The sequence below is a fragment of the Microchirus variegatus genome (assembly GCF_963457635.1).
Source record: "Microchirus variegatus genome assembly, chromosome: 8".
Taxonomy (NCBI): Eukaryota; Metazoa; Chordata; class Actinopteri; order Pleuronectiformes; family Soleidae; genus Microchirus; species Microchirus variegatus.
Genome location: NC_139809.1, coordinates 15,120,144 through 15,146,376, shown reverse-complemented (window position 1 = coordinate 15,146,376; position 26,233 = coordinate 15,120,144). Strand labels below are relative to the sequence as shown.

The 26,233-nt window shown below is 42.3% G+C and overlaps 1 protein-coding gene across 1 annotated transcript; it reads right to left on the bottom strand.

Annotated features, from left to right (window-relative positions):
- Positions 1–700: 700 nt before the first annotated feature.
- On the bottom strand, positions 701–26,070 carry kcng4a (potassium voltage-gated channel, subfamily G, member 4a; the record flags this gene model as incomplete). Its single annotated transcript, XM_083894389.1, has 3 exons — positions 701–1,552; positions 25,245–25,886; positions 25,963–26,070. 3 exons carry the CDS (start codon positions 26,068–26,070, stop codon positions 701–703), a joined length of 1,602 nt encoding a protein of 533 aa, XP_083750515.1.
- Positions 26,071–26,233: the final 163 nt, after the last annotated feature.

Below are 26,233 nucleotides of genomic sequence, written 5' to 3'. Positions count from 1 at the left end.
CCTTTTATTTCGTCATCATCTGGTAAAAAAAAAAAAAGAACACAGCTCGAACTATAACATCTGCAGGATCCTCATTCACATCACCTCGAGTTCACAGTAGAGAACAAGTAAAACCGCCACCTTCGTAGAGTCCAAGCGTACAAGGGAGGGATGATACACATCTTATAAGATGTACATGATATATATATATATATAAGACGTATATAAGAGTTTGTGTATGTTTCTTCTCAGAACATGGCTTCAAGCTTCTTAAAAATCAAACTAAGAGAGGAGCACTTCTTTGAATTCATGGCAGAAGAGTATGAGACACATTTTCAAGTCATACTGTAGGCAACGTATGAAAAAGACAACGTGAACAAAAGTAAAAGTTGCAGTTGGGCTTTAAAGTATTTTCACAGTGAAAGGAAAAGCAACTTTGGACTGACTATTGCATGTTTATGGAAGCAACCAGCTAATAATATTGCTGCGGAGGCTTTCTGGTCAGATGAACTGAACCGTCCAATTTAAAGGGCTTTAAGTCTTTCGGTTTCCGTGCAGTCAGCTCGGCTCTCTTCAGGAGTAAAGAGCAGAGGAAATGTTTTGTTTGTTTAATCTCCTTTTATCCAATGCAACATAAATACTGCACAGCCATGTAGGGTCTGAGGCGTCTGGAGCAAAAGTCATTTGCAGGACTTTCACAGTCCTTCAGTGCGAGTAATGTTCAGAAAGCAGCTGGTGGAAGGGTGTGGTTATTATTTCCCGCTGCTTCACCACCTTTCCCTAATAGAGCCAGCGACTCCAGTGAGTGCCCAGTGTTCCCAGGTGGAGCCGAGTCCCCGACCCCTCCTTCACCCCCCGCCTCCTGCGACTCAGCAGCGGCAGCCGCGGCTGCGGCGCACTCCTCCTTGAACAATCGGTCATGCTCCATCTTGAGCTCTTGGTAGGATCGGGAGAACATGTGAAAGATGGACGTCGCCGGGAAGGCCATGATGAGGATCCCACTCAGGATGCTGCTCATTGCTACGACCTGTCCCGGGATGGACCTCGGCACCATGTCGCCGTAGCCAACTGTCGTCATGGAGATAATCGCCCACCAGTAGGAGGCAGGGATGCTGCTGAAGTCATGGGTGCCCGTGAGCTCGCTCTCGGCCAAGTGGACCAGCGGTGAAAAGAGGGTGACGGCCACGCACAGGAAAAGCAGGAGGAGGCCGAACTCGCGGGTGCTGCGCCTGACCGTCAGCCCGAGCGTCTGCAGGCCCAGAGAGTGGCGAGCCAACCGCATCACGTAGAGAATCCTCAGTGCCCGCAGGATCCTCAACACCAGGCCCAGCTTGTCCAAGTAGCCCTTCCCTCCACCCGGCCTGTCGTGCGCCAGCTCTGGGTCCTCCTCTGCCACCACCAGGGAGACGTAGTAGGGCAGGATGGCCATGGCGTCGATGATGTTGAGCGGACCGCGGAGGAATTCCAGCTTGCTGCGAGCCTGGATGAACCGTAGCATGAACTCCAAGGAGAACCAGGCCACACACACCGTCTCTATGATGAACATGTTGTGGCACTTGGGGGAACACTCGCCCTGAGGTTAGGAGGAGAAGAGAGGAGAGGTGGGGGGTGGTGAAATAGAGAAATAGGGGATGGGCAGGAGGTTGACAGGAACAGAGACAGATAGGGAGGAAGTCATGGGGAGATGGGGGAGAGAAGACAAAAATCCTGAGGTCAGATAATCACCCTCGATAATCGTTAATAAGTCATGAGCTTTGCTCACTCAGTGCACTAAAGCTACTGCAGCAGAGCTGATAGATAATACAGTGACACAATCAATCAATTATTTCATTACAGAGGGCTTCAGAGATTAATATGACAGTCAGCAGCAGCAGTGGTGACAGGAGGCAATCAGGCCTGTGTGCCCTCCAACTACAGTGTCAAGGAAGAGGAATGCAACAATGAGGGGAAAACCCACTGTGATGTTGCTGTTAACTGACCTATATCTCAAAAGCTTCGTCCCAAACCTTCATCAGGCGCTGGCTCTTCTCAATTTGCCAACTTTTTCCAACAAATGAATCCTTTTTTTCTTCCACCTCCTCTCATTTCCCACTCCACAAGATTGAAATAAAAGAACATGATATTCAACAAAGTTTCATTAGCTTAGTAATGTGCCGTTCTGTCATTGTGTGTGTTCTTGTATGGGTATCTTTGTGAGGACCAAAAACCTTATAAGCCATTGGAAGTGAGGACATTTTGGGGCAACTGAAGACCTTTTGGCTGGTCCTCACATTCTTTCGCCCCTTAAAAGGGTTAGCGGTAAGCATTTAGTTGACTCTTTACAACCTTTTCTGGCCTAAACACTGACCTAACCCTAATCATGGAGACCAAACCCTGGTCCTGATGAGGTTGAACATCATTTCTGAGGAGTTGGTGAAGTTTAGGGTTAGGGCCCTAACCTTAACCTAAACACAGGTCAAAACAAGATTTGACCTGTGTTTAGGTTAAGGTTAGGGTTAGACATTAACTACTTAGGGTTAGTTGTCCAAATCACAGGAAGTCAATGCCTCATCCTAAGAAGAACATCCGTGCAAACCTGTGCGTGTATGTGCTGCCAAACAGTAAAAAATACAAAGACCACATCCACATTGCAAAACAATGTTTTCCCACAGATGGATTTTGCAGATAATCTGCAGCCACACTGATACTCCAAATCTAAGATGGTGTGTTATTATGGATTTTTATGAAGTTCCGCCTTCTCTCGTGCTTTCACCCTCTTTTCCTCCCCTAGTCCACTTTGCTGAGAGTGAGTCCTCAGGTATACGCATGACTTCAGCAGCCATTCATCCCTGACTCCGACTGCTGGGGCAAATGTATGTGTGTTTTGCTCTGTAACAACAGAACACATTCATAATCTGTATCATCAATAGCACTAGATCATTTTCTATTCTCCTGCACAACCAGTGTAAATCACTGCTTAATACTTTTTAGATCTGACACCACCATGATTAAATCTTGGTAATGCATTTAGTTTGAAAAAAAAGAGATTGTTCTTGTTGGTTTAAGATCTAGTGTGTGACTCTGGTTGACCCCCGAAATGGAATTTTGACAAGCTGTACGAATATGTGATAGCACCACTTCACAACTTTTCTGTCAAAGTGCTGACAATGCAGATCAATAGAATCAACTTTTAAAACTTTTTCATGAGTGGTTCTTTGCATTTTCAGTCAAATTGTAGTCATCTTGCTTTGCTAGCACCGTGTGCTTCTGCCTTGCCTTCGTCAGTGGTGATGTAAAACCCAACTCAAATCACTACTCTACTGACAAACACAGAGAGTTGCATGGAGCTAATCTAACACTAGCTCGAATGCAATGTTTGTTAATTTAACCCTTTGACACCTAACCTTCAAAATCTCCAGAAAATGTCCTGTGAGTAATTGCTTTTGCCCATTTTCCCAGAATAACTTTCTATATCTGGCAGTCACTGCATGTCAAAATAGTGTTTTATCAATTTAAAATGAAGAAAAAAGTAAAAGTTTGATAGAAAACTGTAGTTGTACATGGACACTAGATTTTAAAATGTGTTTGAGTCCTTGTCTTAAACTACTGCATGTATACCAACCCTCCCCTCTCTGGTGACAAAGACCATGATTTGTCAGCTTCCCGCAACAACCGTGAGTAAAATCACCGTAATACTTCAACTAAACCAGTTAAATTTAAAAGTAACCAAACTCATTTGTTGCTAGGAGAGGATTTTGTATAAATCACAGCGGCGCTGACATTCTGACGACCTCTCTCTTTGTTTTTACAATATCACTTCCACTTTTTTCACTGGAGGTTGAAATGAGTCAGGAGAGGCTCTGGAAGTGGTTGTCAATTTAACGTACGCATATTTCACAAGTGGACATTTCTTTATGAAACAGTCATCATTCTCAAGAGGACAACATCCCACGGGGGCCACAGGCTACCGTGTCCACATTTGGTTTTTTTTCTGCTGGTGTAAGCGAGTGTATAACACTGGTGCTGGTGAGTGATAAACTCAAGGCCTTGACATTTTCCCTTCAGCAACACAGTGTGAAAGGAGACAATAATACAGTTGTAATTCTTCCCAGAGGATGTTTTCGCACATTTCTTCTGCATATGACTGATGCTCTTATGTCCTACTCATGAGTGATTTACATGTTTTAGCCTTGCAGGAAAAACCGCCTCAGAAGTCAAACACATTTTAACAAAAATAACATGCTGAATATTGGCGCTTTTCCATTATGCAGTTCTAGCATGACTCGGCTCTCCTTGGTTTGGTATCAGTCACATCATTTTCCATTACTTCTCAACATGGGCAAGAACTAGCGCTGTGCAATAGGTTAACGCACATTAACGCACGACACGTTTCCATGACGACTGACCGGAAAAAGACGCGCATGACATCATGTTTACATGCCGCGACACACCGGAGTCACCGTTTACCAGTTAGCTCCATTATCCGCATTAGCTCCTTTTAGCGCTGATAGCGCGCCTACAGTGGAACTGGAGCGGTCTGTTTATTAAACGAAAAGAGCAGCGCTACAAATAACCAGCGTGTGCCTCATTTTAACAATCAGGAGTCACGTAAACATGACGTCACATGCGTCTTTTTCCGGTCAGTTTTCATAGAAACGTGTCGTGCGTTAACGTTTGACAGTACGGGCAAAAACTGTCATTTTCGGTGGACTGAATCATTAGAATCAGTTCATTAAAAATGGTTTGTTCACAGAATCGGTCAGTACTTGAACTGAACATTCGACTGAACTGGTTGTGATTCGGCTCAGGATCGACGGCTTTCAACAGCACTGCTGCTAAAATACAACAGACTCCTCTGTTAGATGTTGTTAGACGCTATTAGCCATTAGAATGCTAACACAGTATGAAAAAATATATATATATTTATTTCGCTATCTTACATGTCTAAGACCAGTGCTAATACGATATACAAGACACACTTATACGAGATGACGAGGACGACATTTGACCTGCTGAGGATACCGTAGCGCTCAGGGAAGGGAGGGGGTGAGCAGAGGAGCAGCTCGTTGTTGTAAATTTGAGCCTCTCCTCTAGATGTCACTATAAACTACTTACTTCACCTTTAAATGTTGGAGATTAAAGGTGCGTTATGTAATAAATCTAAAGCAACCGGCCATAAAATCCTCCTAATATGTCACAGAGACTCAGGAATAATGTTCATATAACAAACTGAACTCACCAACAACAACAGTACAGACAAAATATTTGATTATGTTTTGAAATCATGTTTTTGCATGTGGCGCCACCTACCGCCATCTACCGCCATCTACCAATCATTGCAGTCAGTAGAGTCTCCAAGCAACCACGGGTTGCCAGTTACGTCAGAAAACGAAACCTAAAAGACCTCGGTATTTTGAATTTGAATGTAGTAACCGTTTTTGGCCACATTCTTACATATGGCACCTTTAATGCATGTTTTCAGGATTTTAACTGATCTACAGTTGCGCATTGCTCAGCTTGAGTCTTGTGTCGGACGTCATGCTCATGACTCTTCCAGTGATGACGCTCTCTGACCAATCACTCAGCTTGGATCCTCGCCAGAGCAGGTACTAAAAAAAGCACCGGGCACCAGTTTCTATCTCTATCTAATGGAAAAGCTAAAAAAAACGATGAGAGTTGAGTCGAGTCGTGCTAGAACTATATAATCGACAAGCGCCAAATGAGCCCGTGTGACTTTCCATTAAGGTGGACATTGCTTTGTATTCTGCAGCCTCTCCCTATCATTAGCTTCTCTGCATTTCCTCCACTTTTTGAAATTTTTCACACCCCGCATTTATCTCTCTTTTCATCAATTCCAGTTCTTTTCTCTCGCTCTGTCTCCCTCCCCCTCTCGTCCTCCTTCCTCTGTCTCCACCTTCTCATCACTCATTCTGTTTCCTCCTCCATCACACTCTCTGGACTTCCTCCCTCCGTCTCATTCTTCATTCTGTGTTTTGCCCTTCACGCTGCTCTCTCTCTCTCTCTCACACACCTTTTATTCATTCATTCAGTTTTACTTTTCATCTGAGAGAAACCCAACCTCCATTTCTCATCATTTCACTTCATTGCCGAGGTATACATTACAAAGATGTGAATGTGTAGACATCCATCGTTTCCTATACGACAGCGGCATATTTTCTCACGATGTTGTATTAGAATGTGAACTCCTTCACACAGCGCGGATGAATACAGGGAATTTTTCATGAAGGCAACACAAACAAACATGGCGGAGAGCGAACGTGACGCAAAAAGAGAACGAGACGTGCTTGGAATATGAAAAAAACTTGTACTTTGCAACAGAACCTCCAACAAACTTTATTGCCCTGTTGAGGATTTATATCCAAAGCCTTTCATGTTGTTAAAAAAAGACGCTTCTATATCTGGAAATATTTCTTTGATATCCTAAAAACATACATAGAGATACGATAAATAAGCCATATTACATCAGCATATCCCAGCTGGCTTAAATAGAAGATTGTAAGATATTTAATCTCCTTTCAGTTTTTATTTGTTTTGCTTTGGCAGATTTGGCACTGACATCATGCAAGACATTAACATTTAACACTTTTGAACCTGTTAGACTCTGATTTAGAAAGGTGGAGGTGGCAAAGCTCTGTCAGCAGCAGCGGTGTGAGGCAGCATTGGTGTGGCGAGAAACTGATGAATACATAACGTCACTAAAAAGGAAGAATTAAATTCAGGCAAAACCAAATAGAAGCAGAAAGAGGACAAGTGCAGCCATCCATGCATTAGTCTTTCAACTGTTATCCATCATGTAAAAATCATGAAATATGGTTTCTTGATCTGGAGATACTGTATAAAGCTGCACACTGCAAAGCAGGGGCCTATCCTGCATCAACTGAGGGTGGGAATCACAGGGTAATATCTCACAATATTCTACTATACGTGACACATGGTCCACAATACCAATAATGCATCGGGATATCTGTCTAACGGAAGAAAACAAAACGTTGACGTGAAAAGTTAAAAGTGTAGGATTTCTCTGTTTATTCACAACATAGAGAACAAACTGCGTAAAGTCCATGTATTGAGCGTGGACAGAGCATCTGTTAACGTAGCTTTCTCCCGCTGTAAACTCCCTCTTCTTGAATGGCGAGCGAAACTGACAGTGACCGTTTACTTTAGAGCGCTTTCATTTATTAATTAGTATATATCTATTTTTGCCCTGGCATGTCGATTATTGTTATTACTGCACGAGGGAAGGACGATGATATATAACCAAATCAATACTGTGACCCACCTCTAGCATCAGCTAACGCAAGGCTTCCTATATTAGCACGTAGCTCCACAGCAGCAGAGCAAAGAGAGACAGTGCAGCAGCCCACACAGTAAAAAAACAAAAACATGATAGCTTAATCCCAATAATCCATGATTTCTCCAGAGCTCTGCAGATGATGGACTGGAGGGATATTTGTTTGTCAGATTGCAGATGTACCGTTTATCAAATGGTTTTCATCGATTTTCTTTCTCTGAGAAATCTTTCACGCCGTCTCCTTATCTCGCTCTAAATACTGCATTCTGTTTTCTCAGGCCACCGTCTACAGCCCAACTGTCCCCATCATCTCACACGTTATGTCTCTCATGTGCACACTCCACTCTTTCGCACTCTCTCGCTCCATTTCCTGTCCGTCAGGACTCCACGGCACCATCCTCAACCTCTGCATGATGGGCCATTTGTTACAGCTGGAGGCTTCTGTCTATGTCTCTCTCTCTCACACACACACACACAAAAATAAATCCCACATAGCCACCATCCCCGTGACCTTATCTCCTCTGGACAACTCTCTCCGGAAACTATTGTCAGTGACAGCTCATTCCAACACTGACACAGTTCACCCCAGCAGCCGTCTCTCTCTCTCTCTCTCACACACACACAGGAAGTCACATTATCGTTCATATTCACACAACTCCACGTCAAATTAGGAAAAGAGACTGCAGCAGCAGCAGCAGCAGCAGAGGTGCGAGACATTTGTATGAGGCTTTTAAGGGACATGGACGTTTTGAGGTCACCATAATCGTTATTACGCTAATGCACGAATGCTGTTTATAGATGGGAATTTGGGAATAATGCGATAGATTAGCAGAGGACGTAGGTATAAATGAAAGTATAAAAACTGCACAGTCAAGCTGTTTAAGGAATGTAAAAAGTACCAGATGAAGGACACTCACACACAAAAGAGGGGATGTTTTGTGAAAAGCCAACATTTTTCTTGCAACGTTTGAGTCTATTTAAGTGCGAATTTGCAAACTGATTGAGAAGGAAAAGTTAAAGTAACTGCAAATATTGCACTCTGTAGATAACGTTTGACTTATTTTAGGGACATCTGAGAGTTATAAAATAAATGCAATATATTATATTTCTGTCTAACTCTGTCCAGAGGGTTATTAACATATCAGTGCTCATTTTCCATAACAATCTGTTGAAAGATGCCCAGGAAAACAGTATTTTGGGGGAAGTTTGAAAGAAGTTTTGTAACTCAGATTGTTTGATTATGTCTACTGTTGCTGCAACCAAGGCCACATGATTACGTTTGGTTATTCAATCGAGATGAAAACACAGAGCAAAGACGAGCGCAGATAGAATTTTTATTTTCATCGCAAGGATTTTTTTCTTTTTCTCACAGGTATCGCCATTTCATTATGGATTAAGGCAGGCCAGATTTATTTTAACCAGGTTAATCCCACTGAGATCACAGAGCTCTTTTATAAGGGAGACAAAAAAAACAAATAATAATTCAGGGATAGTAGATTTTGAGGATTGTTCCAACCAGCAGATGCTAAAAACCTAAACGCTTTCTTTTCCCAATTCTGTTCGTACTCGTGGAGCAGCCAATTAGAAAATGTCCATTGAGCGGAGATTGTGACCTCCATGTTCCCAAATTAAATCTTGAAGATTATTGCCCTCTTATGTCCCTGAAATTACAGTTAGATGGTGGCAACGTGCAGTGATTAAGCAATTAGCTCTCGGCTCGGTTCATGTTTACTGACAAAATTGCTGAATAGTGTAAGTGTAGCTGCACAAAACTGTCTCTGTGTTTCTCACTAGTTTAGATCTCGAGTTGTGAGAGGATGTTGCCGTGCTGCACACAGGAAGTGATTTGTTTCACGTCAGCGGAGACGGAGGCAACAGCAACGCGAGGCGGCTGCAAACAGGGTGGAGTATAAAGAATACAAAGAAGCAGAGTTTCAGAAGTAAATTCTACAACTAAAAAAACAAGGTTTTCAGGAGTTGGATGGGACGAATGTTTTCCATGTGCTGCCTCTGTATACCCACAAGCGCTCCCTCAGTCATGTGTGATAGAACAGTTTCAGATGATGGACGGAGTCATTTCACTTTGTTTTTGTTCTCAAAGACCAAACAGCAACAACATAAATCACCGCCCTACTTTGGCTTACATCAAATTTAAGGATATTTTTTCAGGACTTCTCAGGACCAATTCCCTCACATTGAAGGACAGAATGTGCCGACAGATTGAGCTGGGAGAGCAACTTTGAAGAGCCGCTTCGCCCATGATGGCTTTCACTTTCATAGATTTGCAGCACGCCCTGCATCTGGACAAGTGATCGTCTTTGGGGAAATCGGCAAACCTGTCTTTGTTGTTTGAATTTGCATTAAATTCAAATAACACTCTCTTGCTTTACTCGCTCATTGTTCTGCATGGAATCTCACGTCAATGGCAGAGACAGTGGACACCTCTAGAAATTGACATAGTCGGCCAGTCCACCATCACATTTACCTAAATATCTTTCTTGCACAAAATTCAAGCCCTTTCAATGACCCATGTCTATTAAGGGCGATTTTCACAAACTTTCAAGCACCCGTTGAAGAATGGGTGAATTGCATAAATCATCCATCACCCCAAATATCTACAGCTGCTTCTATATCTCTCACATTTAAATTCCTCACTTGGTTGCCCATCCCCCCCTTCAGATTGTCTTTTCTTTTTTAAAATAAGCTGCTCCTCATGATGATTCAGCAAATCCCACTGGTTTGGGAATGGGGGGGGGGAATAAAGAAAAAGATTCAGCCCATCAATCAAGTTCCCCCTTGCAGCAGACCATGACCAGACCTATAGCACTATAGTGAACATTGTTCAGTCTATGCTATGCTGTTGCCGACCTTGCTCTCACTTTAAAAACTTCTTAAGAAGAAGAAGAAGAAGTGAAAGGATGGAGGAAACAGAAAGATGAATAGTGAAGGTAACAGAAGTGGACAGAAGAAAGAATCCTGGTTTCCATTAACATGTATCACACAGTGTCTATTTGTGTACTATGTGGAGGAATGTCGAGGTGTACTTTTCTTGCACAGTGAAAGAGGAAGGTTTCAGTCCAATGTCTTCTTTTATTCACTGCTGTGCTCATTCACATCGACCGGTTATTAATACACCTGTTATTGAATAGCGGAAAACCTGACTGTTTTCCTGTTCCCAATATCCAGAGTTCATTTCAGTGATGAAAACTATGACGAAATGTGTTCGTTACGACTTTTTCCTCCGTCCCAAAACAAGACTTTAACTAAATAAAAATACATTTATTATTGAAAAAACTATGATGAAACCTTTTGAAACTTTCGTCAAAAGAAAAACAATCAGACTAATCTCTTTGAGAAGACCAGAGCTTAGATTGATCAAGCCTAGCTGTACTTAAAATCTCCAAAACTGCCGTAAATTGTTAAGAAAGGAAGTAGCTGCTGACAAAATTTGGCGCCTGGTGTGGATCAGGTAATGAATGATCCATCTCTGTTCCCCTGAGAGTGACCCACAAGTGGAAAAAACACCTATAGAAAACAATTAGGGGGTGTGGTTCAACACACTGCACTCATAGGTCAAGGTCTTGCATTATGTAACACCTGCATCCATCATCGCGCTGTAACCTGATATCTGCATATATGCACAAACACACAAGACACAGGGCATTAGCTGTTTGCACCTGTGCATTTGCAATAGCTCATGCACTATAATGGACAAAAGCATTTGGCCACACCTGTTGAATTCAGGTGTTTCAATCAGGCTTTAGAGTCTCTTAAGGCCCCTTATCGCTAATGAAGGACAATCTTTCTGTATTTATTTCTTATTCAATTTCACTCGTCGCATGATGCATATAGAATGATACACTGCAGTCGAGTGGTGGTGCCGTCACTTTACTGGTAACGCAATCGCCATGCATTGTGGGAAAAAGGAGGTTTATGGTCAACGCACGCCTTAAAGCAGCATAGACCTATTTTAACACAGATTTTTAAGATCAATTAATCACTCGCGGGCCATATAAAATGACGTGGCGGGCCACATCTGGCCCCCAGGCCTTGAGTTTGACACATGTAATTTAACCCTAACCCTAACCAAGTCTGGAAATTAAAGTACTGTGTATGTATTTGAATACTCTTAGGGCCTGATTTACTAAAGCTTTGCGCGTGCAAAAACGTGTGCAAACTGGATTGCACACGCTGATTTGAGTTGATGCTGATCTACTAACAAGGCGCAACGAGGAGAGCATCCCTCAGACGGGCAAAATAGCACTCGCAACCCATTTAGCGTTCTTGCCTTAATGCATATGCAATATGGGGCGTTTACACGCTATTTTGCATGTGATGGGAGGAGAAGATGTAAATATGTTATTTTAGCAGGCGCAAAGTGATTTATCAAACCTGAAACTGATTGCGGTGTTTATTTTTGCGTCTATATTTAGCACGTTTGAAAGGCAGGTCTTAACTGGCACAGCGGTGCGCACACATGGCTGCGGTTATTAAAAGTTATATTATATTTGTAAATCAGGAAATTACGCTTTTCCAGAGCATGTTCAACTACGCATTCACAGGTGACGCACATTCATTTCTTATTTGGTATATCTGAATAAATTAAATATAGATTGCGCTCTCTATTTGGAATCTTAGTAAATCAGGCCCTTAGTGTAATCGTCAGGCATCCAAATACTTTTGTCCATTTAGTGCCTCCTTCATAATACAAGAGTCGACCCACTCTGTCCACTCCAAGTACTTCCCGTACACTGCACAACAGAACACAGACGTGAGTGCGAAAGCAAACTTTGAACAGTTTCATCTCCATATGAAAGGCTGCCAAGAGATCCGTCGCAAAACAAAGACCAACAGCTTGTTCACGCACAAACACCGCTAATGGAGAGGAATGAAAGTGGTACGTTGGGGGCCACAGGCAGAGAGAGAGAGAGAGAGGGAGGAGAATAAATGGAAAGGGAGTATAGGTAAATGGTGTGGAGGGGATAGAGAGAGGATTACAAGATCATCTGATGAGGCGACATCTGAGGCACGGGGATCCCTTCACAGCCCATAAGTCTCTATTCTCCATCTGTCAAGTCGCTGCTCGCACACACAAATATGCACGTGCACACACCAAATCAGCTCTGTCCCTTAAGAATGACACGCACTGCTCAAGGAACGCATCACTCTTTTTTCAACAAGTTCCTCATTCGATTTGGACAAAGGAGAGAGAGAGATGAGCACAGATGTTTTTTTAATTCTTAAAGCGGACCTAGACCGGAAGTTCCAATTAACGCTGTTTTTTAGTGTGTATCTGCGTCATTACCTCGTTTACGAAGCCCTGAAGGTTCGAAACAAACAGTTCAGCCACTGCTGAGAACGCTGTGTGTTTTATTGTAATCTCGGGCTCAGCGAGATCTCCCTTCCGGTTACGTAAACAGCGGTTCTCCTGAACAGCAGATCGTCCTACTCCGGGCACTAGTCCGGGCACATCCGGTTGCGTACATTGAACCGCAGAAGAAGAATAACGTCCGTTGTGGAGGTGTTTCACGAGCGACAGTGTCTTCTGACTCTGGGTCTGACTCCAGGTCAAAGTCATAAAAGGGACTGTGGCGGGGAGTCGTGACGAAACTATTTTTAAACATTGTTAAAGCAATGTTTTGATAATAATTAGCAGTGCATCCACTGTTCCAGAGGGGGGAGCTGCGCTTCTGAGAGCGGGTGTGCTGATTATGTCACTTCCAGGTATTGGCCAATCACAAAACTGTTGGGAAGCATCTCCGCTGGCTGGCCAATCACAACACAGTCTGTCTTCTGGGTGTGAGAGTTCAGTCTGAAACAGAGCGGCTGAGGACAGCATCAGTAAGGAGAGATTTCCATCGGCTCATTTACAGCAACTAGGAGGTTTTTGACCATAAAAACAACTTAATGTATGTAAGTAGACCTCCATAACTCACATATATGTGCAACAGGACCACTCTATGTGAACTTTAATTCTTGTGGTGTCCACACCAGCTGTTATCGCACCAGCTTTCACTTCTCAATTTTCCATGTTTTTACAATTTATATCTTTATCACGATCTAGTGCCATCCTTCCTTTCAGTATCTACAGCATGTAGCCTTTGGTTAGCATCAAACACTTGTCATGTTTAGTTTGTCCCTTGTGGGCTACCTTTCAACCACGTACTCACATCTTGTTGAAACAGTTTTGGTGTTCCAAAGGGATCTTGGACAGACTCTTAGCTGGAATAGACAGACACGTGTTGGCCGCAGTTTTTGCATGCATCTTCACAACATCCTGTGTCATTTTGTTTTGGTGTCTTTTGGCCCAAAATCTGGAAATTCCTTTTTATGATTCGGTGGCTGAAATTTTACTTAAAAATCAATTGAATGTACACTAAAAAATAAAAAAAAAGTATGCTATATTAAAATTGAAAACTTCCTCCCTGTGACTTCTTTTATGTTTCGCTGTCTTATCAAAGGGAGGTCAACTAATAGCACTATGCTATATTATGAAATGTGATCACTGAGGCATTAAATTGAGTTTTAAAAATTTTGAACGTCATTATTGTGTCCGTGTATTTGGGTAAATTAGGCGGGAACACAGATGACAAAACAACTCATCCTTAACTAATCTTCATTTTTTTTTATTAGCCTTTAAAAGACAGCAGTGTCTGTACTAACACAGTGAGTTGAACTTGGGCTGCTTGTGTTGTGCCTCATTTTGTGTCTCTTTTTGTTTCCAGTGTGGATTTCAAGACCAAATACTGCAAAGTGAAAAGGGTAAACAAGTGAGCGAGCTCCTCCGAACTGAGCTATTTTAAGAATACAAATGACAATGCACTTGTCTCAATGAAGTATCAATGAAAACACTCTTTTTGTGTGTGTTGCAGTGTCATTTTGCTTGACATTTACGTCATTAACATTTAAAAAAAATAACCTCATATTTAAAACATCTTCTCCATAATTCAGAAAGTATGAATTGTTTATCCTCCTAAAATAAAGCCATATATCCAGAGATAACAAGCATTCCTTTGCTCTGTGAGTGGTGCTGTGCTGTGCTGTGCTGTGCTGTGCTGGACTACAGTATATGCTGAGCAACCACTGTCCTGGCATGAAGAGGATAAACATCTCAGATGCTGCTCTCTCTTCTTTTTCTCTTCTTCTTCTCTTCTATAATCCCACTTGGCAGCCGTGCAGCACATCAGAAGGAACACAGCTCATAAACCAGATTGCACCCTAATAGGCAGAGAATCTGCTCAACGCTGATACAGTCAGAAAGAGTGCAGACACACACACATAAGAGAGGCTTATATTAGGCACTAATTATAAGTGAATGCATAGTCACACACACACACATAGTGTATATACTGTCAAAACTTCACAAAGGTTTGATAATTACCATATTCATACAGTTCCTTATTGCGTAACACTGAGCGATAACATTATCTCTGCAATAAACGCTTCTTTATTTCCCTTTGTTGTGTGTTACACCGTTATCTCCGTCCCTCTAAAGTTACCGTCATATCTCTCGGACACAAGTGCATCTGCAGTCTGCGCGGCGTCTGTATAACGTTGTAAATTTCCCATTTGGTTTATCCTCTCTTTACTTCTCTGCTCCTGCTTTATTGTCTCTGTTTCCTGCTTCCTCATCCTTATTCGCTTCCTCCTCCCCTCCTCCTCCTGCTCCTCCTCCTCCCCACCGGCCTGTCAAAACTTTTATTTACTTTGCATGAGTTATCGTCACCGCGAGTGAACAAAGCCAACAAAGTTTACGAACACTGACGTCTATTTATGCTGCTTGAATTCATGATCATTTTTCTACAGAGGATTAAAAGGGGGGGAGATAAAATGAGGCACATGAAGAACGCATTCTTAATTTTGTGTCTGTGCTGCTCCGCAACAAATGAGGCTCGTGATAGATGATGGCGCTTTGTCTTCACACAGAGACGGAGTATACACACACTCAGTGTGTCTGGTTTCCATGATTCCATTCTATGACATTTCAGAGACGACACGTTTGCTCAAGCACTCTTTGGTTTGTGCTATCAAAAAAAAACCCAGAAAACAACAGTTTCTGAAAAGCTGACAAGCTGAAAGTCAAAGCCACTCATAGCATCGCGGGAAGGCGGCGAATCAGCGTCTTTGTTGCCAGAGAGGAGAGAGTTGGAAAAACGCCTGTACATAAGTTTCCATTTGTTGGTCCTGTTTTTGAACATTGAGACAAAAACATGTCAATTTACACGTCTTGTACTGTTCAAATTCCAAATGTTTGTGTACAACTGCAGTGATTTCTTCTCAATAAAACTGTTTATTGTAAATAACTGCCAGATATTGGAAGTTATCCCAGAAAAATGGTCAAAATAACTTAATTACGGAACATTTTATGTCCCTTTTGTGGTTAAAATGAGCACAAATCCAGACGGACATTTAGAGGATTAGGTTTTAAAGCAGGGGTCACCTACGTGGTGCCCGTGGGCTCACTTCACTTGCATGTATCCACATGATCACTCAGTAAAATATCATTGAAATTGTTTATAAAAACTGATTATCATCATGTATTTGCAATTGAATGCATAATATTAATCATAGCCCTTCATATTATTCTTTACCCTTCAGGTAGCTCTCGGTCTCAAAAAGGTTGGTGACCCTGGTCATCCTCGCTATATAACAAATCTCCACCTTAATGTAATATTTTGTGTTATAAGAACTTGCTTTTTGTCCCAGTAAGGAAAACAAGTCCCCATAATGTGTAAATAAATAGGTACCCATAAAATGAGGAATACCTGGAACACAACACAAAGCCCAAACCATTACCCTAACTTACCCTTACCCTACCCAAAACCAGGTCTTAACCCTAAAAAGTCCTTTAAAGTTGTCGGGCCTGGACAAAAATGTCCCCACAAGGTTAAAATGTCCCCACAACGATAGGTTTGTACATTTTTGGACCTTACAAAGACACACACAAACTGAGACTGATGGTGTTTTCCATCTCCGGTTACAGTATGTGTTTTGTATCTCACATGTGGACGTTACTTATTATTACATACTGAAACAAAATAATATGGTTAAGGCCTGTTCACATGTAGAAAACAAACATGTTATTTATGCATCAAAATAGATAAAGAGAAGAGAAGGAGTAAAACTGGACGGTTACCTCCAACTGGACGCTCTCTGCCACTACTGGGGGTAGAAATGGGCCTATTATTATTATTATTATTATTATTATTATTTAATCAACCAGAAAATTATAACATATATAGTATAATATATATTCATAAATATATGTCACTTCTATATTCTTGTATAGTCATAAACTTGACGAATGAAAATGTTTCATTCAAACTTTTATTGAACAGTTTTTGTGTAGTGTTGTGGAGACAGGTCATAAGTGTTGGTCAATAAATATGCGTTTAATGGAAGCACTGTTGTGTTGTCTTTTGTTATTATAAAACGAGAACATTTAGCAGCCGCACTGAATTCTAAAGAACAGCATTAGCATCTCTAGCCATTACCGTACATCTTGTTGTTTGCTGCGTAAACACATTAAACTACCCCTCCATTTAAACCCAGCATATTTATATACTGAGTCCATGTAGCAGATGAACCCGGCTACAAAAATAAAGGCTTGGCAACAACAGGAGAATGAGACATTAGTGAGTTTTTAGTGCTCTATTATATAATGTACTTACAAAGGTGGTTATTGTTTCCTGGTATTTTTGCAATGCTGAGATTGCACTGTCCAAAATGTTGAATGCCAAAGCCACCGCTCAGCCAGAGAGGGAGGGAGGGAGCAGATTTGGAAAACAGGCTTTGTTAAATCACATAATGTAATTCTGTGCCGAACTGCACCTGATTTAATCTCATTTTCTGACTCATTTGGCAGCCGAACGCATTCATTCTACAACGGATATCAAGTAACATACACTGTGTACTGTTCCCACAACTACAGCTTCATTTAACCCATCCTGTAATCCAGCAGCGTAATCCAGTTATGCTAAAAGAGAGCGAACTGTCCATCGATTCATTCATTCATTCATTCAAGTTCAGTTTCATGAGGTTTATTGACGACTCCCTGCTTGAGAACAAGTGGATAATCAATCAGTGTCATGCAGTCTTGTCTACGCCCTGAGACGTAAAGATTGAAGAGTGAATCACACTCGAATTTATAGAATTAAGGACATAAAATGTTCACTTGAATTACTACCTGGAAAGACTCCAACAATCCACCAAAAGTGAAGTTTAGCGAAGTTTTACTCAGACATACAGTACAGTATATGCACGGAGAGCCTGCCGTGGCATTTGAACAGCGACAAATGTGAACTCAGACTCAGGTTATCAGCGTGTGCTGACACTGATGTTCTCCAGAGGGAGGTGACAAATGTGCAGGTGACATATTCTAATCCAAACACTGCTGTTATCCGTCCGTCCAGACGTTGGAGACACAGGAGAGATGATTGGAGTCAGGGATAAGACAGCGGTCACAGTAAAAAGTAATGTAAAAACTGAGATGTCTTATATATATATACAGTATATATATGATTAAAAAAGGTGAAGATTATCAGGTACATCCAGCAGAGAATAAGCATTTTAGTCTTAGCTGTCGCTGCAAGAGTCAAAGTGATAATCTTACCGACAGCAGATAGTTGTCATGGCTATTTGCTTGTCTTTTAATAACATTACTTTTGAAAAATGTAACCTCACTTTACTTCACTTAACCAACAGCACTGAGTGTGAAAACCTGCAGGAGACAAAAGCAGCAGGCGCAGAAACACTCCAGCTCCAAAGTTTAACCTTGAGCTGAAAATCTGTGTTTTACATAGAAAGTTTTCACAAACAGAGTGGATACAGATACAGTACAAACACCATCAACACGAGGACACGGATGAAGGACGGAGCAGTAATCACTGGGCTGTAAACATTTGGCATGACCATGACTAAACACTCTATAGTAGATACACTTCAGAATATAGAGCTATTGAAGTTTCTTCTTCCAAAAACTTCAAATCCAAAAAAAGCAAAGTGGCTTTTTATTTGAGTACAAGTAAACACAGCCAACAAGTACAAAAGCTAGAGCTAACCAACAGCCAAAGACCAAACTAACAACAGGGCAATCAACAGCCTGAATCAGTGAAAGAGAAGTGACCAGGTCGTACAACTTCCTCACTCATTCCTTAATGTCCTTCTTCAGTCTTACTTGATCAGAGTGAAAAGCAACAGTCGTCCATTTCTACTACAACATTGGGAACACGTGGAGGATTCTCACACGCCCTGATTTTCTTCCCTGGTCTTTGACTGGAAGTACACTCTTAGAAATAAGGGTTCTTCTACAAAAACCCCTTCCAGAAGAAAGGCTTTTTCAAGGGTTCTTGGTAACACTAATGTTTCCAGTAAGAACCGTTTTGATCCAGAGAACCCTTAAAAACCCCTTTCCTGAATAAAGGGTTTAAAGGGGTTCTTGGTTCTACCGGGAGCCCAAAAGGGTTCTCCAATAAGGATAAGCCGAAGAACCTTTTATGGTTCTACTCAGCACTTTTATTTCTAAGAGTGTAGAAGGAGATAATGTATATAAACTGTAGTACTGTTGCCGTAAAAGAGCAAGCAACACGAAAGCGAAAGAGCAAAGAAGACCCACTTTTGGACTTTTCACGATTAAGCAGGTACAAATCACACAGAACCACATCATGATCAATCTCGCCGTTCACTGTTTGTGACGTAAAAGGTCAACAGGAAACTGATTCAATACGCACAAGATTATAGAGAGATACAGCGCCACCTAATGGAGGTGAAATCAGACATACACGGCCAATAAACTGAGTCTGATTGCCTGTCTTAGTTGGACTATGGCCTTGGCTCCATTAATGTGGCAAAATCATGACGTTGCCTCATGGGAATCTCAAATATTTCAACTCAAGCGGCTGAAGTGAATTGCAGTGAAAACATGAATTTCATGTCTTCTTGTGACCATCATGAAAAACATCTTTGTACTCTAACTAGTTTATAGTATATAGTCCCTCTGTTCCTCAGTGCTCCTCTGTGTTGGTTGTTTCATTCTATTACGTTTTTTTCTAAAGATTGATGACCCAGATGCAGATTCCAAGAGTCTTCAATAAAGCAAATGAACAAAAAGGCAAATTAATCTGAAGCAGTAGAGGTACAAAAACATAAACAGAACAACACCTTGACACAGGAACAGGGGAACAGAGGAAACTCAGGAACTAAAACAGGCTTGAACTGAAACAGTAGGACGTGCACAAACACTCACAGTTTAGTGTTCCACAGCAGCAGTTCCTCTCTCTTGTATATTCTCTTTCACAAGACAATGGCGTGCAGGGAGCACACAAACTGACACAACAGTCAAGTTTAATTTAGGCCTGTCATCAAGTTCATTAGTCACAGCTGCTTTGACGCACCACCTGCAAAGCAATGCTCAACACCATGTTTCCCCTGCACAGCCTAAGCAAACCAACAGACTCAACCAAGAACAATGAACACTGCAAAGACAAATGACCTTTTAATACACACCGGCCAACTCCAGTGTTTACCTCTCGCCTTCTGTCCACTACAATGTCACTCTCATCTCTTTTCAATTCATTCTGCTGCTGCTCCCTCAGACCTAACCCTTGTGTTTGCCCGTCCTCTGCCTCCATCTTCCACTTACTTTATCTCTCCTTTCACACGCCTTGCCCAAACACAGGCAGAGCGGAGAGGCGGAATGAGTGATGAGCGAAACGAAAGGGGGAATTTTGGCCCCGGCGTACAGCACGAAGCAGAGACAGAGACAAACGGCAGAGCCGTGTAAATTAAAGATGACAAGAGTTTGGCCCGCTACGGACAAAATCGCTAGCTCGCCGGAACACGGCATTCAGGATTCAATTCAGCACCTGAACAGCGGATGATAGTAAAACTCTCGAGGCATGCAGTTACAAAAACAAAGAAACATGGACGCTGTAAATGGATTTTGTTTACTTTCAAAGAGAGCGGCCAAACTCTTTCCAATGGGACATGGAATCAAAAAACTCATTAAAACTGTCTGAGTGGGAATCACGATACATGGCCAACAAACATCATGATATCTGCTCTTCATGGGGTCAAATACAGCATTTTGAGCATTTTTATGTAATTTCCTGCTTAACTGGAAGTTCACGTGCATGTAATTAACAAAAAAGCACAACGTAAACAACAAAAATGGCAAAGAGACAAACAAAGGGTTAATTCTAATTCCTTGCTTAACCATCAATCTTAACCCTCAATCTCAAAAATGTGCGCTCCCTCTAGTGCAAGTGCTGTCCAAATTCTCAGAAAAATTAAGTTGAGGGGCGAGTTTAAGGGCTGTATCGCCCTCAATATTGAGATTTTCCGAGACCACCCTTGGGAGCAAGGGCTACCCAGAATGCATTGCGTGTTTTGACATAACACAGATGGCGCCGAAAGCAGCGAAACGAGTGCGCTACAAATTAAGTATTTTCTTTGTTAATAGAGACATAAAAATTGTGAAAACCATTGTATTATCTTAGTTTAGGCCCATATTACGGATTACTTACGTCATTGTTAACGTAACATTTATTTTTACTCGGCCGGTGCGGACAAGCGATCGTTTGCTATGGTTTACTTTTCAATAAGCCGTGGTGTGTGGTAACTGTCAGCTGAATATGTCCGTGGTTGTGGTATTTGTATGAGTATCATCTTATAACTAACTGACAACCTAATAACTTGACTGACAAACGGATCGTAATAAATAATTCTGCCGTAAATGTGTTCTTCTTCTTTTTTGGAGTTGACAGACTGGACGCAGCTTTCGCGTTATTCTGCCCCCTACAGTCTGAAGATGTATCTGCATTTAAGGGGTGTCACATTTCTGAGTGACAAAATAACCCTCAACACTTTGTTTTGAGGGCCAGTTAAGATTAAGGGTTGAGCTTGAGGGTTAAGATAGGAATTGGAATTGGCCCAAAGATTGAGAAGAAAAACAAAATTTTAACAGGATTTTAACTTCATTTTAAGTTAAGGCTAGTCAAGTAATCTAGCTGTTCATTTCACCTGGTCGCTCATGTAGTTATGTAGTAAACTTTTCCCCATTATCCCGAAGTTGAATGTATTGTTTTTTTCTGTCTGGCTCTTACTTGCGAAACTACATCGATTCAAACCTTTAGACCATCAATCAAGACTTTCCCCTCTCTCTCTCTCTCTTTGACTACATGCCACAGTTCCACTCTCTTCACCTCTAAAGATCACCATTATCCAACTGTTAAGATACATCTTCAGCCACTTAACTTCTGGTCGCTTTATCTTCATTCCTCTAAAAGCACCGGGCAGTTATGTTCAGTAATGACAGTGATTCAAAATGGCAGGTAAACAAGCGCAAGAGGCTTGGAGTCTGTCTGTGGATCTACCTCGTCCTATAGGGACAAGGAAACAACGGGTATATACCCGTGTTTTCATTAGCGCCCACGAAATCCGCCCCAAGGCAGAACGAGGAAAGTCAAAACAAAAACATAACACAGTGAAAAATGAAATGTTTCAACAAAACTTTTTTTGTCTGGTCACAAATAAATCAATAATAGTAATAACGGTGTGTGCTGAGTGAGCAAGATGGAGAAAGCAAAGGAGAAATAAGATGATTAAAGCTACAGCTATACTACTCTGTCAACATATTTTCAAAGGTTCGTATGAAAACGTACGAAAGAGAACGTACCCCGTTTTACGTGTATTACCCTATGAAAATCCAATGGAACGAGTGTGAGGGTCTCTACCTTGCGTTACGGTTACTGTTATGGTGACGGGTAGGGTAAGGGGATGTAGCGCATTGTCACATGACCACGGCACTGTGACGAAAATGATGTGCGAAAGCATATGAAAACGGGGATAGCCTCTATGTTCCGAAAGCCCTATGTTCCGAAAGCACTGTTCCGAAAGCACTATGTTCCTAAAGCCTTATGTTCCGAAAGCACTATGTTCTGAAAGCACTATGTTCTGAAAGCACTATGTTCTGAAAGCACTATGTTCATAAAGCACTATGTTCCGAAAGCCTTATGTTCCAAAAGCCTTATGTTCCGAAATCCCTATGTTCCGAAAGCACTATGTTCATAAAGCACTATGTTCCGAAAGCCTTATGTTCCAAAATCCCTATGTTCCCTATGTCCCAGCACTATGTTCCGAAATCCCTATGTTCTGAAATCCCTATGTTCCGAAAGCACTATGTTCCGAAAGCCTTATGTTCCGAAATCCCTATGTTTCGAAATCCCTATGTTCTGAAATCCCTATGTTCCGAAAGCCCTATGTTCCGAAATCCCTATGTTCCGAAATCCCTATGCTCCGAAATCCCTATGTTCCGAAAGCCCTATGTTCCGAAATCCCTATGTTCCGAAATCCCTATGCTCCGAAATCCCTATGTTCCGAAAGCACTATGTTCCGAAAGCCTTATGTTCCGAAATCCCTATGTTCCGAAAGCACTATGTTCCGAAATCCCTATGTTCCGAAATCCCTATGCTCCGAAATCCCTATGTTCTAAAAGCACTATGTTCCGAAAGCACTATGTTCCGAAATCCCTATGTTCAGAAATCCCTATGTTCCGAAAGCCCTACGTTCAGAAATCCCTATGTTTTCCGAAAACACTATGAGGTTTGACCTCCTTGCCCTGTTCCGACCAACCCTTTGAGATTACAATGTAGTAACCTCCACATGTCAAATACTGGCCTGGCCTTTCAGTGGAGGGCGATTTCGCGGCGCTGACAGGCCCGCGGTACGTGTTTCGCAGGGCGGAACGAACCATACGCGTTGGAGGAAGCACGGATTTTTCCCCAACATAATGTTCCCGACGGACCCGGCATCAGTCGATGTCTGTTAGGGTTAGGTTAAGGGTTAGCATTCTGTATTCTGTAGGGCTTTTGGAACATAGGTGTGTAACCTACGAAAACACCGTGCATTACTTTTCGTAGCTTCCAGTAGGAATATTTCATGAGAGTAGACTAACTCTGTAGCTAACACAAGTACTAACACACCTGGAAAATGATATCCCGTGACTGTTCAGGTAGACTGGACATGTGTGTGTAAGTTAGAAATCTAAATCTGAGAACCCCCAGAGCCTAATTTATTCCCTTTTAAACTAAAGTGGAGTAATGTGGAAGTAGCCTAAGGGTAGAGTAAACCTCGATTTCTCCCACGGAGCGTCACTTTTCTTTCTCACCGCGTTTACGTAAAGGAATAACAATCAAGTGAAGCTCAGTTTCATCTATCCCTGTAAGAAAATGCATAATGAGCGATATGATCATCACCAGGAAACACAATCTCTCCATGTTCAGCAACACTTGTAGTGTCTCTGATTTCTTTCCTTTAGAAGCTGATTATTTTCTATCTGATTCCACTACGTTTTTTTTTTTTCTATTTCTCTCAAGGCTAATTCTTACAGCTTTGTCCTGTCGTGTGTTGCAATAAAGAGACCGATCCAAGAAACCACTCCGCACAGAATCAGATGCAGTGATTGTGTATTCCTGAACATCTGTGTCCCTGGTGTCACTGATGACCGGCCCTCCTCCTCCTCCTCCTCCTCCTCCTCCTCCTCCTCCTCCTCCTGGCAGGCCTTTCAAAAATCCTCTCTTAAGCCTTTGGAACTCATCAAGCATTCTGCAGCCAGTGCTCCCTAAATTCTACACTATCACAGCCTCCTGCACTTGATCCTTTGGCTGGCGTGGGACAGTTCATATCTAAATCAATACACGGGGCTGCGGTTGATGACTTGTCGAGGAGCCTCTGTTGAGTTTTCCTTGCAGCTTTCAGTCCACGCACACATACAAGACCCCGTACACAGTATACATACTAATTCCTATGTAAGGTCACCTTGGGAAATGGTGGGCAAACTTTTTTCTGGTAGCAGGGAATAGAAGAAATGGGACGTTGGGGGTGAAAATACAGAGGATACAATCTCTGCCTGCTGGAGAGTCTTTATTTTAATATTTTAAATTAATTTACGTTGGGAAAAACAGTTGATATTTAAGCTGCAGTGAAACGTGAGAGTGAATGTCAGAGGAACGGTGTGTTTTTTTTATTTTTTTTGCCATGTGGCTGCCAGTGCACACACTGTGAATCTCTGCAAAATTTGTGCAGCTGTAAACGCGTCTGCTCGTGTGCACATTTGCATTTATATGCGTGCCTGTTAGTAAGCCCGCATTCATTATTCCACAGTGTTATCTGACACATAGTGGACAGGCCTCACTGAGCAACTTGGGATTCATTATCCCCCGCCCCGGCCGTAGGTAAAGCGCAGAGGACATGGGACATGTGGCGGGACAAAGGGAAGTTTCTATTTATGCATGATTTTTGAAGCCCAATTTAGCAGCTTTACAACATCAGCCTCAATCTGAAATGAGTAAAAACAAGAATAAAGCACAATCCTTGCTCTGTGGACCCAGTGGACACTGGGTAATACAATTAGGTTTCCAGGAAAAGTGTTGGACTTACACTACCGTTCAAAAGTTTGGGGTCACTTAGAAATGTCCTTATTTTTGAAGGAAAATCACTTTTTTTTTTACAATGAATATAAAACTAAATTAGAAATACACTCTATACATTGTTAATGTGGTAAACGACTATTCTAGCTGCAAACTGGTCTGGTTTTTAATGGAATATGTACATAGGTGTATAGAGGCCCATTTCCAGTGTTATAATGGTACATTGTGTTTGCTAATCGCGTTAGAAGGCTATTGGATGATTAGAAATCCCTTGAAAACCCTTTGAAGGGCAAAATTATTATTATTATTTGAAAAAGAATCATTATTTCTAATCTTGTCAATGTCTTGACTATATTTTCTATTCATTTTGCAACTCTTTTGATGAATAAAAGTGAGTTTTAATGAAAAAAAAAATTGTATAGGTGACCCCAAACTTTTGAACGATAGTGTATACGGTAACGCCTTTAAAACGTTATGAGCGGCTATTACTAAATCATCACTGTGTATTTGAGCAGGAATGAACTGAGGGCACACTCTGGCTCACTCACCCTGTTTTCCTCCTCTCTGAGGTCTGGCATGGTGCTGATACACAAGCTGACAACAGTCACCGCCACCATGATCACTGACAAGAACGCAAAGATCTTCCCCGGTATGCCAGACTGTGGATTCTCCACCGTATCCCTCAGCCAGTTCATCACCTTACGATATTTGGTCTCCTCCACCGGCACGCGCTGCATGGCGTTCCTGTGCCGGCGCTCCTCCTCGCGCCGCTCCAGCTCGTGCACCTCCTCGATGCGCGTGTACATCTTCCGCTTGCAGCAGCGCTCCATGTACGCCATCTCCACGCCCCAGTAGGTCAGCTCGTCGTGCAGCGAGAGGACGCACATCTCCCGCAGCAGACGCAGTTTCCCCGCCGCCAGGAAGTTGAGGATGACCCGGAAGGCGGACGGCGAGCGGTCGAAGAAGAACTCCTTGCGCGCCTCGTCATAGTCGTCGCAGACGTCGGCGATGTCCTCGGGCGACCGGCAGCCGCAGAGGCGGCCGAGTCTGGTGAGAGGGAATTGTTCCAGCGTGCTCCAAGGGAAGGTGTATCTGTTCCCCCCAACGTTAATCACCGCGAGCAGGCCGTGGTCGACGGACACCAGGTCCTCTGGTCGCCGTATGAACTGAGCCCTTTGGTAGTAAACGCCCTGGAGAGTGAAACACGACAATCGTCAGCATCTGAAGTTTCTCAATTCTTTAATTTTCACACTTTTGTTATCGTACCTTGATCGTCTCTGTTTCGGGGATTTCAGTGAAGATGCGGTCGAGACTGCTGTCGTCACTGACAGAGAGGTTGCTGAAATCGTGGTTGGCATTGCTGATGATGGGCATGGCAGCATCGGGAAAGCGGGCCGCTCAGAGCAGGTGACGAGGACTAGAAAAGCTTTACAGCACAAACAACTTTTCAAGAGTCCTCCGACAATTTACATTAAGAGAAACACTTTCCTGGTCACACACCTTCTCATAACACATTTTCCCCCTTCAGTGACAGATG